General features: G+C 39.1%; 1 protein-coding gene across 1 annotated transcript in view; it reads left to right on the forward strand.

The window, feature by feature from the left end:
* The window catches only part of ANKFN1 (ankyrin repeat and fibronectin type III domain containing 1), a 62,956-nt gene extending 52,385 nt beyond the window's left edge, over positions 1-10,571 (forward strand). The window contains exons 14-17 of the mRNA XM_074847382.1: positions 391-559; positions 4,012-4,178; positions 7,487-7,706; positions 9,778-10,571. Coding sequence (XP_074703483.1) covers positions 391-559; positions 4,012-4,178; positions 7,487-7,706; positions 9,778-10,571 — 1,350 coding nt within the window. The remainder of the gene's footprint in view (positions 1-390; positions 560-4,011; positions 4,179-7,486; positions 7,707-9,777) is intronic.
* Positions 10,572-16,521: the final 5,950 nt, after the last annotated feature.

Here is a 16,521-nt window from a genome sequence, read left to right on the forward strand (position 1 = left end):
GCATATTTCTCTTAACCAACCCTAAATTGAATCTTAAAGGTTTTTAATTGAATCCATTTTCATGTTTTCACATAATTATGCAATCATAATCTTGAAAAGCACATGGCATGTGATCATTTTCTGCCTAATAAGAAACATAAATGTTGTTTTCAGGGGGGTTGTGCCTGTGTGTTGTTTTAATGTGGAACATTGCAGCTTTAAATCTTTATTTTATGTAGTGACATGAACCCACATTTAGCCCCCCCCTCCAAATATTTATGTTTTATAAAAATTCCGAGCTTGATGTTGTGCAAATTTTCTTTAATGTTTTATATCATTTGGGGTGTTGTTTATATAAGTGCCATGTTGTAATTCTCTCCTATTTCTTCCCCCGCGCGTGTCCCTCTACAGGCTAAGCACTTCCGTCTGTATACACAGGAGGTGTTGGAACTGGGTCACAATGTCTCCTTTCTTCTCCTGCTCCCCGCCTCAGACGACGTCTGCACTGCCCCAGGACAGAATAATCCTTACACCCCACACTCAGGATTTCTTAACCTCCCTCTTCAGATGTTTGAACTTGGTATAGTAGCTTGCTTCACCTAGAAATATTAACCCAGTCTCCTTATAATAAAATCACAAAGTTGTATCTGTTTTCCCCCTTGTCCCAGTGGAGAGTCAATAAATCACATGATGGCTTTGGCAACAACACTACCTATAACTGTGTACAAGTTATAGAGAGAGCAGAGCAGTTAAAGCATATACTGTAGCAATCGTTATTGAAATGCAAAGCATAGAGCAAAGTCCACAGTTATCCAGTATGTGTCTATAAGCTTATTTGGATGATGTTCTTTAAAAAACAGAACCAAAAAATTACACACAACATAGCAAGGCTGGAGTGTGAAAGGAGATGCAAAAAAACCCCATCTCTCTAAGTAGTCACACAAATAATCACCAGTTTTGTAGAAGAGAATTTTTGCAGTTCCCGATTGCAGATGGTCCTGCTTAAGGTCTGACTCCCTCACACCTTTGTGAAAGGTCTGACTGGAGTTTCCCATGTGAGGGTCATCTTTTCCTTCTGATTCCTGGAAAAATGCAGGAGAGTCAGTCCTGTTGCTGTGGTGCAGGAAAAGCCTGTTGTGAAAAATGCCAAAGCACTGGACTTGAATCTATTTCTGTAGGGAGCACATCCTGTGCTGTTGCAGATTCAGCCCTCTTGTTCCACTGCATTGCTGACTGGGTAAGAATTCCCCAAAACAGAGTTTTCCAGCTGTCTCACAGAAGGCATAAGACGCTTTAGCTTCAAGGTCCTCTAGTCCTCATTTCTTCTTCTTTGGTCCACAGAGAAAAGAAAGGTTCCACATAAAAGCAGCTCATAAAGACTTAATAGCTCTTTTTAGAAAGAATATTGTAAGTATGGGGACTGCTGAGCCTTACAGGAGCCTTAGTCTCCTGTTTCCTTCTGGCCTGTAAAACCAGATATCTTTCTTTCCTCTGCCTTGGAGAAGAGAGAAAGATATGAGCCAAAACTGATGGAGTCAGTACACAAGGACCCACTACAGAATAAGTCTCAAGTGGCAACTGTGTCCTCAGTGATACCTCTCTTAGGTGTTTATGTGGCACCAGTACCAGCACCACCCTATTTCCTACGTATCATTGCTAAGTGCTGCTAGAGTCACTAATGTAGAAGAACGATGATTGGATGTTAATGGAGGATCTTACCAAGACTCCATTTCTGTAGTCACAATAGATCCGTGACCTACAATAATCCAGCAACACAAATTTCATTTGGATCGTGCAGGGATATACAATTGTTTTATGCCCCATCAGCCAGAGCACACAAAGTGGTGCCTGTGACAACTCTGGGTTTTTATGCTGGTTGTGGGAGGACAGATGACAGCTGAGCTGCCATAAAATTATGAGTGGTACAGACAGACAATACATGAGCTGGTGTAGTCTGCCAAGGAAAAGTAACCCCTTCAAAAGAAAGCTAACGTAATTGAACTAGAAGAGTTAGTTCAGTGCTTTGGGTCATATGGCCACGGCTGTAGTGCCCTAAAGCCAGACTTACTATCTTCTTGACACGCAACCCTGAAGCCGACAGTTAGACTCTGTGTACTGAGCATGTCATTTCTCCCTATGAGAGGTGACTGCTGCATTCACTGTGCAAATTAATGTATGAAGCAAATTCATCTCTGCTGAAATTAATCTCCACGCCAGAGGTTTTGCAGACTATTTAACTCTCATTATGTGGTACAAAGGCCAGGGGCAGGAGTCATTCTCACTTCTGGGACACAGTTTGCATCAGGCTGACAAAGCAACAGACACTGAAGGGGATGATGTACAGATAAACATGCACCAGAGTGATCTCAAACAGCATTCTGGGTGCAGACCTCTCTGTTTAGCAATGTTGCTGCAGTGGGAAAGCTGTTCATGGTGGAGAAAACAGTATGGAAAGCTGCATTTTACTTTTAAGGGTATTTTTTTAAGTAAGCAATCATCTGGCCAAAGGCAGATGACATTTCTATGTGACTTATTATATATGTATCCCTGATGTTCTATAAAGTGACTGTGATTCACATCTCAAATATTAGAAGCTTCCATTCCCCATTAGCTGGTGGCTACCAACTATATAATTGCATAACCACAAAAGACTATGTTGAAGTAACATTTGTTAAAGTAACATTAAAGGGTCTGACTTAAAACCACAAAGGCTAGAAACTTCAGCACTGAAGCTGAAACCGCGGCTGTAATTCACTCAAGAGTCCACCACATATGGCATATATACTGTAAGACCACACACTATTCAGCCTAGATCCCTGCAATATCTAGGCATCATTGAGAAACCAGAAGGTAGAATCCTTTCTTTCCTTGTTTTTTGTGGGATTTCTATGTTTAGATTAGGCCTTTATTGTTATGCTAATGATGTTTCTGTGATTGGATTTCTTAGTTTGAGAAATTCTTCTCAATTATTCTTATCATGTTTTTTATAAGGGATAAGTAGACGTGACACTGTTTTTATTTCTTTTTTAATATTTATGATAAGAACATATGCAATTTACACTTGAAACACCCTGAAAAATATCATGTCACAATCCAGAAAAGTAGCAGTTATAAGTCAACTGGCATTCACTGCTATAACAAGATCATGCTGCATGCCTGCATTTATTGAATCACCAATGAATAGAGAAGTATTTCTGAAAACTTGTTCTCCCTCAGCAAGTTTCAGTATGTCTGTACTGCAGTTTGTAGAGATAACTGGTAAGTTTTGCCTTTCAGGTTCTGGAATAAGGTAGCTTTAAGAGGCCAGGTAAATTAACATTTGTGAAGCTCCATGGCACTGTAGCTGTTCTGCCTCTGTTACCTAGTTACCTCTTTTACAGGTAGCTCAGATAGCTCTGTGCTACTCCAAAGTTAAACGACACAAAGCAAGAGGTCATGTCTGAACTTTCTGTGCTACGTTTCTGCATGAGAGTTCAGAGGATGATATGTGATAACACCTAAAAGTTTTAATTGTTTTACCCAAACTGTGATATCACTGAAATGCTTTTACTGCTGAGCGATTTACATTTAAGTTACTGATTTAAGCTAGCCTAGCCCAAGAGAAAGTTATCATCCTTTGAAATGATATTTTCTTTCTGAAACACTCAATTAAAAAAAAAGATTAATTCCATTTTCCAGTCATGTCACTACTTTCTTGATAAAAGAAATTATGATCTATAAAAGCCTCAGAAACAGCCTTTCTGATTAAAGCTATCAAGGGCAAGAAAGCCTCTGGAGTTGCATACTAAGGACCTGATTAGCCTTTCACTTAGATATAAATTAGAAATGACTCTTTTGAAATCAGTGAAGTTACAGAGTAAATCCAGTGTAAATGAGAGAAGAATTAGAGCCTGTAATATTTATTTCTAGCTTAAAGTAACCCATCCAGAGTAAGTAATTATATTTAATAAAATTTGTGTTCTGAAAGCTAAGGATTTCATATTTCATAACCAGAACATAACAATGTTTCCTTTGCACTTGGTCTTTTCACAGTTCATTTTTGCTGTTACAAGGAAAAATTTATAAGCCTGTATTGCCGCCTTTCTGCTGTCATAGAGCTGGACTCTCTGAAAACCCAGCAATCCCTAAGGGAAGCAATTTCAGACAGTGAAGTCGCTGCAGCCAAACAAAGACACCAGCAAGTTATAGACTACATACAGGTAATAGTCTGTTTCTGGCTATTCCAAGGAGATTTTAAGGTGGCTTTCTTAAAAATTGCATGGGGCTGTAATTTGAAATCTAAATGGAGAATTATTCACAGACATCATAAAAAGAGTAGTTGTATCAAAAGTGCAATTCTGTTTTTATGAAATTCAAACCCAGAACATGATTTCCTTAGTTGTTGCTTTTATACAAGGATTTTTATGGGTAAAATCAAATGACAGTTATACTAGACTGTTATAAAGAAATGTGTCAGTCTGCTTGTAAAACTTGCTCCCATCTAATGCGAGGTAGGCTAGTACTGTGCTTGGGCATTCGTGTAACCATTTTTCTCTGTCTTTGTGAATTGAGGACATTTTTCACCGTGATAAGTTGCCAGTTAAACACATTAAAATGAAAATTCAGACTAGGTTGTGGAGACAATCTTCATCAATGATATCACAGTGAAGAAAGCAGCTCTGCATTTAAGATGGCAAGCTAGCCCCAACAGCATCTTGTAAGTCTGTCCAGCACCATGCAGTGATATTGCTTCAGTCCCCCAAATATTATCAGACTTGTCTAATTTGCTTATTCTCTGTCTCTCACACTGATTTTCCCATACTGTTCCCAGATCAGGACTTTACCTACTCAACTCAGGGATCTTTGAACTACACCTCATTGTGCAGCATGGCAAGGCCTGTCCTTTTGCAAACCATTTTGGCAATTGGTTATTTATAGATAAAACTCAAGACCTTTGCAGACTGCACCTATGGACACAGTTGATCTGTCTGTCTACAGGGGAGGTGCAGATAAGTTTACAGCTCTATATTCTTAATATTCAAGCAACCTTCTGTTGGCATAGGAGCCAAGACAACCATTTATCCCATTGATAATATGTTTGGCTCTCCACAATTATGAAGGAGATGATAATATTTCTGTTACTCTTTGCTCTGAATTCAGATCCCCTTTGCCTTGTCCACTTTGGAGCAACCTGCAGGGGAGCAGAGAGGAATGTTCCATTGTACTTTCACCACTCAATCATCTCCTTCCACCTCATCTTCCCATTCTCACACTCAGAAAATCTAGCTTTTTCCCAGGGTGCAGGAGAATTTGGAAAATGTCTATCTTTCACAGCAAAAATAAGTACGTATGTATTAATATGCATGTGCTGTATAGACAGTTCTGTATTCTTCTTCTCCAAAGTGTTTGTGTCACATATATACATTGGGAAAACATGGCAGAACATTTTAAACTTCAGTGTTTTGTGCTGAATTATTGTGACAGTGTATTAGCCTTGTCAGGTTTCCTCTCAAATGAAAACCAGCTGTATTCCACCTATTGGCAAAAATATCTCAGCCCACCACATACCGCAATCTTCAGTGGTGACCACAAAACCGCAAGAGCATTTGTGTGATCCTAGATCTAAGACAGTGTTGAAGTCACTACACAAACCAAACATTGTAAAGAGCAAAGGAGTCTATATAAATGCAGTTCTGAAAAGGAGTCAGAGGGCATCTGAAAAGTAAAAATTTAAAAAAAAAAACCAAAAACCCAACAAAAACAGCAGATAAGGTACTTGGAGTCTTTACCAGAATGTTACACAGCAAGAAATCTACAGACACTGAAACTACAACTGAAGTTAAGCTGTAATTTATATAGCGTAATGTTTCAAATGTTCCTAAATTGTAAAAGAACCACAGTTCATTAAAATGACTGGTCCATTGTCCCAGGAGACACTGCAGAATGTCATCAGGGAGAAAACTGACAGGATTTGCATTTTATTAATCTTCATGCAGTATGATTTTTGTTTGGGGTTGAGGGAAGATCACAGAAAGGAAATACAAAAACTCCAAAATCAAGTAGGTGAGAAGTTTGCTAACTGGCATTCTCTTCATGGAGCTACACAGAAGTCTTGAAATGACATAGGATTATGAATTAATCTCTGAACCATTTGATATTCTTATCAGGGTATATTCTTAGCTCAATTAACTCAGTGGCAAGGCTTGCACTGACATCATTGGAATCGGGATTTCACCTTTATATAAAAATGGCCATACTAGGTCAAAAGAAAGATCCATCTATCCAGATATCCTGTCTCCAAAACAGCTCATCAAGAACTGCCCTAGCTAATCTGGCATCTACAGTATCCTTTGGCAATAAATTTCACACTTTGAATGCACATTTTGTGAAGAAGTCTCTCCAGCTAAGAGTATGTGCTGGAGAACTCGTCTTAGAATATATCAGTCTGCAGATTCCTTTTCACTGATCCCTCTGTTACTTCCCTATTTGATAATACTCACTGCACCCAGTACCGCTCACTTTTGCCTATGCATTTACTGACCCCAGGCTCTCATTCTGCATTCTTGAAGAATGTAGCTTGTGTAACTGCAAAGCAGTTTCCCTCAAACACTGCAATATTAATATGAAGGCTCACTTATTTAAATGCAGAATCTTCTGTAGGAAGAGAAGTACAATGAAGGTTCTAGAAAGGATACTGCAGCAGAAGGATATTATACCCACAGCTACTGTCCTTTGCTGGTTGCAGCAACATTTGCTCAGTCATCAAAGATCTCGAATTGCTTGAAGATGTTAAAGGTGTTCCATTATCAAAAGACTCTCAAGACCCACATTAAATAGCATCTTTCTTCTCTGCCTAGATACTTAAAGCTATATCCTGCTATTGATTTAGGCACTTGTCTCTTATTGCCATCAACAGGCATGTGTTAGAACTGTCTTAGTGTAGATTTATACTATTAAAATATATGCAGACCAAAATTATGATAAGGGGGAAACCTGCAGTCTGGTGCATAGCGGTGCTTCAAACCTCCATGTATGGGTATTCTTCTACACGTATGTATATTCTTTCTCTGTTAAAAACTAGGTTTCATCTGAGCACTCTTCTTTTGAACATAATCCTGGGCTTGCAAGGATGCTCAGCAAGTCTTGCTTTTGTTCCAGTACAGAATGAAACCAGCTTTCAAATGTGCTACAAAATTTATCACATTTTTTACTCCATCAAAGACAATTTTTGTTTCCTTTCCATGTCAGAGTTTAGGCCTGGATTCACCCCTCCTAACTACAGGTTCCTAACTGAGGTACCTAATTTGAGAGCCTGGTGGCCCCAGGCAGCCTCTGTAGTGGTGGAGGAGAACAAGCACCTAACCAAAGGCAGTTCAGACCACCTAAATCTGAATCGTCCTGTCAGGGGATCCTTCTTCTCTCTGTTGGCAGTGACTACACACCTACTTGGGCACTTGAAGAAACTACACACTTAGGTAAATTAATAGACAGACTAAACTGTACTTTTTCAATATTCTTTTCTCTACAGCAAATTGATGAGATCTGGAGGGACATGAGATGGATCACAGAAGCACTGCAGTATGCAAGATACAAGCAGCCAGCAGCTGGCCTACCCATAAAGAAGCTTGTGGATCTTTCAGAAGAACACTCTCAAAAGAAAATCAGTTCAACCTCTTCACATCTAGATTGTCTCCCTTCACCTCCCCCTTCACCTGAGGCTAGAATCCAGAGGAGAAAAGCTGTGAGTGGTAAGAGAATTTTTCTGTGTTCATCAAGCAAAATCTTTCAACCCACTTTTAATTAAAACAGTTCTTGTATGTCTTTTATAAAAGGAATTAATTTTTTTCCATACCTGCCATGGTATTTTAACAGTCATTTTACCAGTCATTTGCGACTCAATATCCTGAGATCCCTCTACCATCTTTACAATCATTTTGTGCTTTCAACTACTCAGAATAATCGCTCATCATCAGGCACCTTTGTCACCTCACTGTTCCAGATCATTTAATGAAGAGATTGGAAGGGACAAGTGCTATCACTGCCATCTCCATGATGTTCAGAATTAGAAAATCCATCCATAGTGAAAGCTGACTACTTCATTTGTTGTCTACACCAACAATCTGCTATTAATATATGGAGAGAGCTTTCTCTTTATCCCAATTACAGCTTCATTGCTTCAGAACCTGTGGTAAAGAACCTTGTCAAAAGCTCTTCAGAAATCTAAGGATGCCTGCGTATTAATTGTGCACATGTTCATAATCAATTCTTCACCATAGTTCTAATAATTTGTCCGGAATCTAAGTCAAACTTTTCCATAGTTTCCATTTGTCACCTTCTGTTTCTCTGATACTACAGCCATTTTCTATCCATGCTTTGACTGTTCCTCTGCTTTGGAGCAATTCTTTCTTACACTCTTCTTTGTTTTGATAGAGCAAATTCTAGTGCAAATAGTCCAGTTTGATTTAACAGTGATTTTCACATACCTCAGTGTTCTTAGTGTTTTAGACAAGCACTTTAAAACCCAGAATTACACAAATAAGTACCCACCTCATTGACCATATTGCTTCTCTGAACAGCTGGAGAATTAAACTGATGAAAGAAATGGATCACAGCAAATAAAGATGAAGCAAATTAAACAGTAACACCTAATTTGCTAACAGAATAAGGACTTTGGAAAAAAATGTAAACCATCATTCTGCTGAGCTGTCTTTTAAGCAACAAGTAAATAAAACAGTAGAAACAAAAGCAACAGATGCTATGTTAAACAATTGCCATGACCATTTTGGTAATAATAATTTGTTTTTTCAAATTGTCAGTTCCATACAGTTAAGAAAAATGAATAAATCTACTCTGATTAGATTAGGTTAAAAGAAAATAAACCCAAAGCCAATGGTGCTTTGATTTGCTCCATTACACAGTGGTGTTCTTTCTCAGCATCTCTCTCTGAGCTAATTTTTCTCCCTGCATTACAGACTATGAATGCAGAATAATCCTTAGCTTTGGCACCATGTAACCTAGAGCATTATCTTGTCCTGCATGGGCTTGATTCATTATTGCTGTGCTATATGGTAATTTACACTAGGTCAAAGTGAATAGTCAGCACTGTATAAAATCTACGTTTTCTTCCTTGGATCTAATATAAACTATCCAGGGCAGTGGAGCATCAATCCATTCTATCACATATGCCACTATTTATTATGTTATTGATCCTTCTACAGCCAAAAGACAGCAGTGATTTCGGTGCCAGTGTGAGTTTTGCTCAACAAATTCACATCTGCCCTGATGGGCAAATGGGTAGTTTTTGTTCATCTACCTCCGTGTCTTGCCTCAAGCCTCTTAACGCACACACACATACAGTTGCACCCTACTCACAGTTACAGAGGTATAAATCTGAAGTAACTCAACTGACATCTTTAATAAAAACAGAACCCTGATTAGAGTTTTTCTCTTTCCCAAATCTCCATCTCTATGAAATTTGGTGAAAACAAGATAAAAAGAAAACGGATCCTTTGAGAACGTAGTCCCAATTCAAATTCTCATTCTTCCCTGTACTTAACAGAATAAATTATTCTTTTTTGGTTTTCCTAATTCTACCACCACCTCACTAATGCATCTGTAAATCCTCCCTGACTACTGTCTTTGCTGTCACCTAGGCCCATGGACAGTTCCACAGAGGAAACACACATACATTGTCAGAATTGTAGATTTGATTCTGAATTAAAAAAAAATAAAATAAAATAACAAAACACAACATAAATGACAGGTAAGTAAGTTCTCTCCTGTGCTTGTCTTCTTAGTGTTAATCAGTTCTCTTTGCAGATTCTCAGCCCTGCTCAGATGAAGAAGGCTGCTCGGAAGTATTCCTTCCAACTGACAGCGACTATGACTCCAGTGATGCATTAAGCCCCAGAGAATTAGACCTGATTTACTCCTCCTCACATGACATAGCCCAGCAGGCAGGCAGTGGCCTGGGTGGCAGTGCACCTGATGTTCTCCAAGTCCACGACATGAAGCCGTGCCTAACATTGAAAGAAGGCCTGACAGAGTGTAGTGCCTTTGATACTAACGCTGAATGTTGCACAGAGTCTATGAGCAATCTAACAATGTCAGGGCTTACATCGAAAAGCATAGACAAGTCCTCTAGCTCCAAGCAGCCATTGAGCTTTTTAGGGAAAAAGCTAGGGAAACATCAACATTACAACTACTTCAGCCGGCATCATCGCTGGCTGCGTGTGCACAGCGAGACACAGTCTGGCTCTCTGTCTGAAGGCGTGTATACTCAGCATCTCATGAGATCTTCAGATTTGTCTCAAGAACCTACCTCCAGTGAGCAGTTAAAGATTTCCATTGATGGGTCTCGGAGCACTTTCTTGCCTCATGCATCCAGCCTTCCAGAAGATGGGAAAGGCAAGTATGAGGAATCAAGGCAGAATGTCCACAGGATACACGTGGAGCCTTATAAAACAACACTTCTGGATGAGGAGGGCAAGTCCTGGGCAACGAGCACACAGTCTGTAGAACACAGGGATGTGCACAGTGCTATGCAACAGATAACGGGTCCAGATGACCAGTCGGGTTCTGCTGTCTCAGAAGTCTTCAGCAGCACACTTTAACCCCAGGCTCCTGCCTTGCTTCCCACTGCTCTGCATTGTGCTCATACTTTCAAAACCACTTGTAAAGATCCAGTTCCTGAAATGGCAACTCATGCCACTCGAAAGAATCCTTATCTTTTGACTTCATCACCAGATTTCTGGTCTTACAGGGGTATCTGTCATGATGCAAGCATATTATTGGCATCTGCAGTTTTGCAGATAGAGTCGTAACAGTCACCACATACAGAACGATCTGTGGCTGCAAATCTTGCAGTTCTCTCGATTTCCATGTTTCTCTGAGCATGCAAAATTTTAAGCATGAGTGGTTCTGCCTGCAAGTTAGCAGAAACTGTAACATCCTTGGTGTCCTCATGTTAGGACTGTGTCCTAAACTTCTATTAACCTCTTTTGCACCATTTCCTAAAAATTTTTCTACTTCTCAGCTGTCTTGAATGGATTTAGGTTGCATATAACTAAAGCACTAACTGGTCTAGTAACAAAGTTAACGCAGAGTTTTTCTAGTCACAGCGAAATGAAAATCCTTTCAATATCTATAAAATGCAGTCAACACCATCTCTGAATGCTGTCAGAGCCTGACATAATTATCACAATGGGGTTTTTTTCAGGAGCTTAGATTTCAAATTATCTGAGTAGCAAGTTATTTTAAAAGCTTAGGAGGTGAACCTTTGAGGTCAAAAGCAGGCAGAATGAGGCCAAGTTCTGAAGAAATAATACGCAGGGTCGAAGTGAGATTGAAGCAAAGCTTGGTCTCTTCTTCTGCCCACCACACAAGAGTGCATTTCTTTATGTTGGCAGCACTCTCATACACCCATTGGAAAGACATGCCCCTACTTTTGTTCCTGAATATTCACTGTAAACTTCAAGTGTATTTGATCACCATGTCTGAAACTGGGATATTCTGGCAATTCAGATTAGGGAAATTTGGGGTGCAGTTTGAATCTAAGATTTTTTATTTGGGCCACCAATAAATATTAATATCATAAGGCGGGTAGGAGGTGGTGTTTTAGCATGCTGTATTTCTCTAAAGGCAGATCACAGTGAGTCATGGTTTTGTCTTCTGCAACCAGAATAGGACTTATAGTACTACAGAAGATGATCTCAAAAATGAAATCTATATTAATGAGAACCATAACATTTGAGTTGCTAAGAAATGAACTAATGTGGAGAGAAACCCCAGCTGTTGCACAAGCTTTAATTTTTCTTAAACAGTTCTTGAAGTTTAATTTTATAGGCCACATTCCTGCTGGTTAAATTCCCTCACTCCATGTTTGCGCAGCCTTCTACCTTTCAATTTTTCAGCCTCCAGGTGGATACATTCTAAGGCTTCCAATAAAGAGATTTGAGTTAAATAGTTGAGTTTACAAGTCCTTGAGGTAAAGGTAAGGATTTGGGCCCATGATCTGTGGTCCTTATTAAAATAGCACTTCCATAACCCCAGTGCTATTAAAATCCCTGTGAACTCAATCCATAAATTCAAAAATAAATGTTATTCACTATTTTATGCCTGGTCAGTATGTGGAAGCCAAGAAGAGTCTTTGCAGTGATATAAGGGCAAAAACTTTCTATAAGGGATTTACATTTGTAACTTCTCTTTTTGCAAGAGGGAAGTTAACTTTTTGCACCAAAAATATTCATTCATTACTTGATCCAAAGCTCAGTGAGGATGGAAAGACTTCCATTCACTTCCACAGGGTTTGAATGAGACCCACACTGAAAATTCCTGTGGGTGAGAAGATGCGGGGGGGAGCAGAAGTGTCAGTGCCAATTTGCAGCTAGAAGGACACACACTGTATGTTTTATGCCACATGGAACTGCATGGGGAAAACCTGACTCACACTCCATAGAACCAAACAGTGATGTTTTACTGTCACTGACAGCAGTAACAGCTTGTTACATTAGATTATGTTCATTAGCAGAAGGCTTTTCACCAGGGAGAGCCGGAACAATGTAATGCTCATATTCGGAAGTCAAAATAATTTACATTGTTTTCCAGCATACAGCACCTAGCCCAGGCTCCCCTAATCTGTTTAGCCTCTAAGTAAAACTGCCATAAAACTGTCTATTAAAGAATAAAAATAACAATATGCTGAGGCCATATGTTTTTGCAGGAAGTGACGAGATAAAACAAGATGTTACTAAATGAAACCCACCTTGCTTTGCTTTGGGTCCTCAGGAATGGTGAGGCAAGAAGCAGCAAAATCTACAGCAGAACAGGTACACACTGCTGGTTAGATAAGGATGTAAAAATCTCTTGTTATCTACTCCTGCTGCTGGACTTTTTCAGTAGTCATGTATCTAATAAAGCACTAGATTCTTTACTGGTAGAAAGGGCTTGACTTCATCATAATCTTCTGTGCTAGGATGGAATTTGGCTCTGGGAGTGCAAATGCCAGCCACAATCTACCCCATCTTGATTTTTAACCTTGTTATATGGAAGTAGTGTTTACGTGATGGCCAACGGGGCTTGCTTCCTTGATCCCATTACCTCCAAACTGAGGTTCTTCCACATAAATAGTCAAAGTAGTAACTGATAGTTCTAAATACTTCTGATTATAAAGCACTGAATTATCTTTTGGTAGAAATCCATGTTCTTTGCTCAAAATTGCTATCCCTACCTATTTGGTGGGTGACTCAGTAAAGCAGCTCCTTAAAAGAATAGTAATTAACACTAAGAGATAAATAAATAGTAGAAAGCGGTGCCTTTCAGGTACTGTCATAATACTAATAGTAGTACTAATCATAATACTTCTGGGATTCTCTTAGGAAAATCACTCCCACATTTCACAGGCAACTATAGCAATTCAGAAGAATCCTGCAAAATACAGCACTGTTATCCTCACTCCATAGAGGCATGAGTGACTCTTCTGAGTAGAGCTTATAGTAAAGGCTCACAGTCAGGAATCAAATTAAAATTAGGAACTCAGACCTTTGCTTTAATTACTAGGAACCCTTTCTCCAGGTTGAGCTAGAGTGCCCCTCCAAGGATTCTTGCACAGAAATGGGAAATGCTGTGGCTCAGAGCCCACAGCATACTAGAATTTCATTAGCCAGCAGACAGCTCATTCAAATGAGTCCGTACCCACTTCTATCAGCTGAAGCTCTGCTCTAAAATGGGTACTTGGGCTTTGCAAACTTCTAGATATCTCTCTCTCCTACTGACGTATCTTGCCACAGAACCTTTATCCTGCATTTTCCAGGGAGTATACTTTCACCTGGGCTGAACTCAGTCTCTCCTATTTCTAGGCACGACATGGACTAGCCAGAAAAGAATATAGTGCTAATAGTATGACTCTACAGAAAAAAACCAACAACGTGGACCATACTTCCTATGGTCTAAAACTTTCCTGTTTCTGCTGGTAGGAAGCGAGATATAGATAAATGGCAAGGTTTATACTCAAAATTCCTTGCATCCGCAAGAAGGCAGTCTGCCCACGGACAGTCTGCCTCAAGAAACCTGTGGCTCAAGCATTTATTTCCCATGCTTGTATTATTTTTTCTTTGCCTTTAGATATTAACAATTGGATTTTCTACACAGTAAGAGCACACACAGAGAAATATAGAAATTAGTATTTTTAAATATAGACATTAAAGGGGGAGGGGGAAGATGGAATATTTTATCCTGAACGTTTATGTTTAGAGTGTTTTGGAAAGAGATGGTGCATCTTTAAATTCTCTATGGTATAAAGAAATGCATTAAGTTGCTGGTCAACTCTTTTAAGGTGTTTAAATGCATGGCTCATGACTGTTATGTAAAACTTCAATACAGCCTTACAAACAACAAGGGTATAGTGTATTTGAAAATATGGTATACAACTTGGAAACTTACTCTGAATTTCTCTGAGGTGTTGAACTTTGCCATTAGCAAAAAGTATTTTTAGTAAAGAGGCCTTGAAATTTCAGACAACGGAGATTTCTTCAGGTGGGTCTCTGATTTTTCCACTACAGAAAAACATTAAATAGCTAGAATACTTTATTTGTAAGTATAATTTATCTTTTGATTCCATGAAGTAACATTCATAAGGCTAAATCATGCCCAGAAGTGAGAAGTAGAGCTGTTGCCCAGTAGATTCTCTGCAAAAACCAAGGGCAACGTTGCCCAGGGTGGGCTGCACATCACACTCTGGCAGCGTGCTTTGCCCAGGAGTTCACCCCTCTTTTGTGCAGACACCAACTACAGCCCTCTCTTCTGCTAAGTAAGCATCTGCAAAGTCATTAGGAGTCACTCTGTTGATGTGACTGGGCTTTAGAGCAGGCCCCATACATTGTTGAATGCTGTACAGACCCTACCAGCTCAGAGACCATCTCCCCTGGGTGCTGATGTTTGTGAGCTCTTACCCAGCTAGCTGTCTCATACTGGGCTTTTGGGGTGAAAGAGCCAGGCTAGAATAGCTTCCTCAGCACCCTGGGCAAGATTTAGCCTTTAAACCAGTCATCCTATGATAGGATAATATGTTACTAAGCTTGTCTGTCACTAGGCTATAGAAAAGCTCCTATTTTCCTGTCAAATAGTAAGAATAGATTTTCAATGTTTATTGTTATTTTCATTTTCTTCCTTGGAAAAGCTACATGAAATTCATCTAACAGTAGAGAAAGTGATTGGTGTAGCACTAACCTACCTTATTACTGTGAACTGTAGTAATTTATTGAGCAGATTTTAAGCTAAACGCATGGACTGTTTGTGTTTTACTTCATATAAAGGTCAGTTTGGGGCCAATCCTGCTGTCCTTGGACCTCATTCCAGGCTCTTTTGCACCAGTGTAAATCAAGAGTAGTTCCACTGAAGCCGAGTCAGGTATTACCTTGTATAAATCGGGATACCTCCACTTGCTCACAAGGCTGGCTCCGTGTCCGCTGACGGTCTGGATCAGTGGAGTCATCATGAAAACAACACATTTATGCTGGTGTAAAAAATGATATGTGTAAGGAAGACAAAAGGGTTTTTATCTCATGGAATATTCCCCTAGAGGTCACAGGGACTGTTGTCAGAGCCGGGCTCAGAGAGCGAGCCCACCATGCTGCTGTGTTACCAGTTGTACTGGGGGGAAATACGGACTGCATAATGTATTGCTACATTTTATAATAGGGACCAAATTTCTCTCCCATGTTATGCAAATGAATCCCCTACTGAATGCAATGGGAGTTCCAGTTATTTTGCCGATCAAAATGAAGACTGTTTAGGGTTATTGGGGACTTGGGGGAGGGGAAGAGGGGTTGTTTGTTTTTTTCCCCTCAGAGAAAAAGTAATTTAAGTGAAATGTGCAAGGCAGTGTTTAATTGCTTCCTGCCTTGTTTGTACATAGCAATTTGGCTGTTTATTGGTTGTCTTTGTTCAGATTTTTATTGTAACTTGTTGCTATATATGCAACCAAGCGTATGTTAAAGTTTAAACTTTGGTACGTAATAATGCACAATTTTATGTGCTTTAAAACTTTGTAAATATATAGATGAACAATGTATGCTGTGCTAACTGTGATCTTGGGACTTGACACAACAATATTTTCATGCATATGTACCTGCAAATGGTTTGAAAATAGCAAAATATATATTGAGGATGGCCATGAGCCAAGAGTAAATGAGTGCCGTATGACTCATGCTTCTTTAATAATTCCTGAAAGAGGCATGTATAGTACATAAAATAGACAATAAAAATAATTTTCAAGACTACAAATATTTTTTATAACTTCAGATATTAAATACTATTTTAGAAAAAAGATTGGTTGGTAAAAGAAATCTTAGGTTTATTCAAGTGAATCATTGTCATAAAAATGTTCTTAACATAGATTTTTTTGTTTGATCTAATATCATAGAAACCTAGCTCTTTTAAGATTTAGAAGACTTGAAGTTCTCTTGCATTCTTACAATGCCTGTGATCTTCTAAAATTATGTACTTCAAGACTTCTCCCACATTAACAAAAAAATGCTAGTGTATACATTCACATAATCCTAAATA

The sequence above is a fragment of the Strix aluco genome, chromosome 21 (genome assembly GCF_031877795.1).
Source record: "Strix aluco isolate bStrAlu1 chromosome 21, bStrAlu1.hap1, whole genome shotgun sequence".
Taxonomy (NCBI): domain Eukaryota; kingdom Metazoa; phylum Chordata; class Aves; order Strigiformes; family Strigidae; genus Strix; species Strix aluco.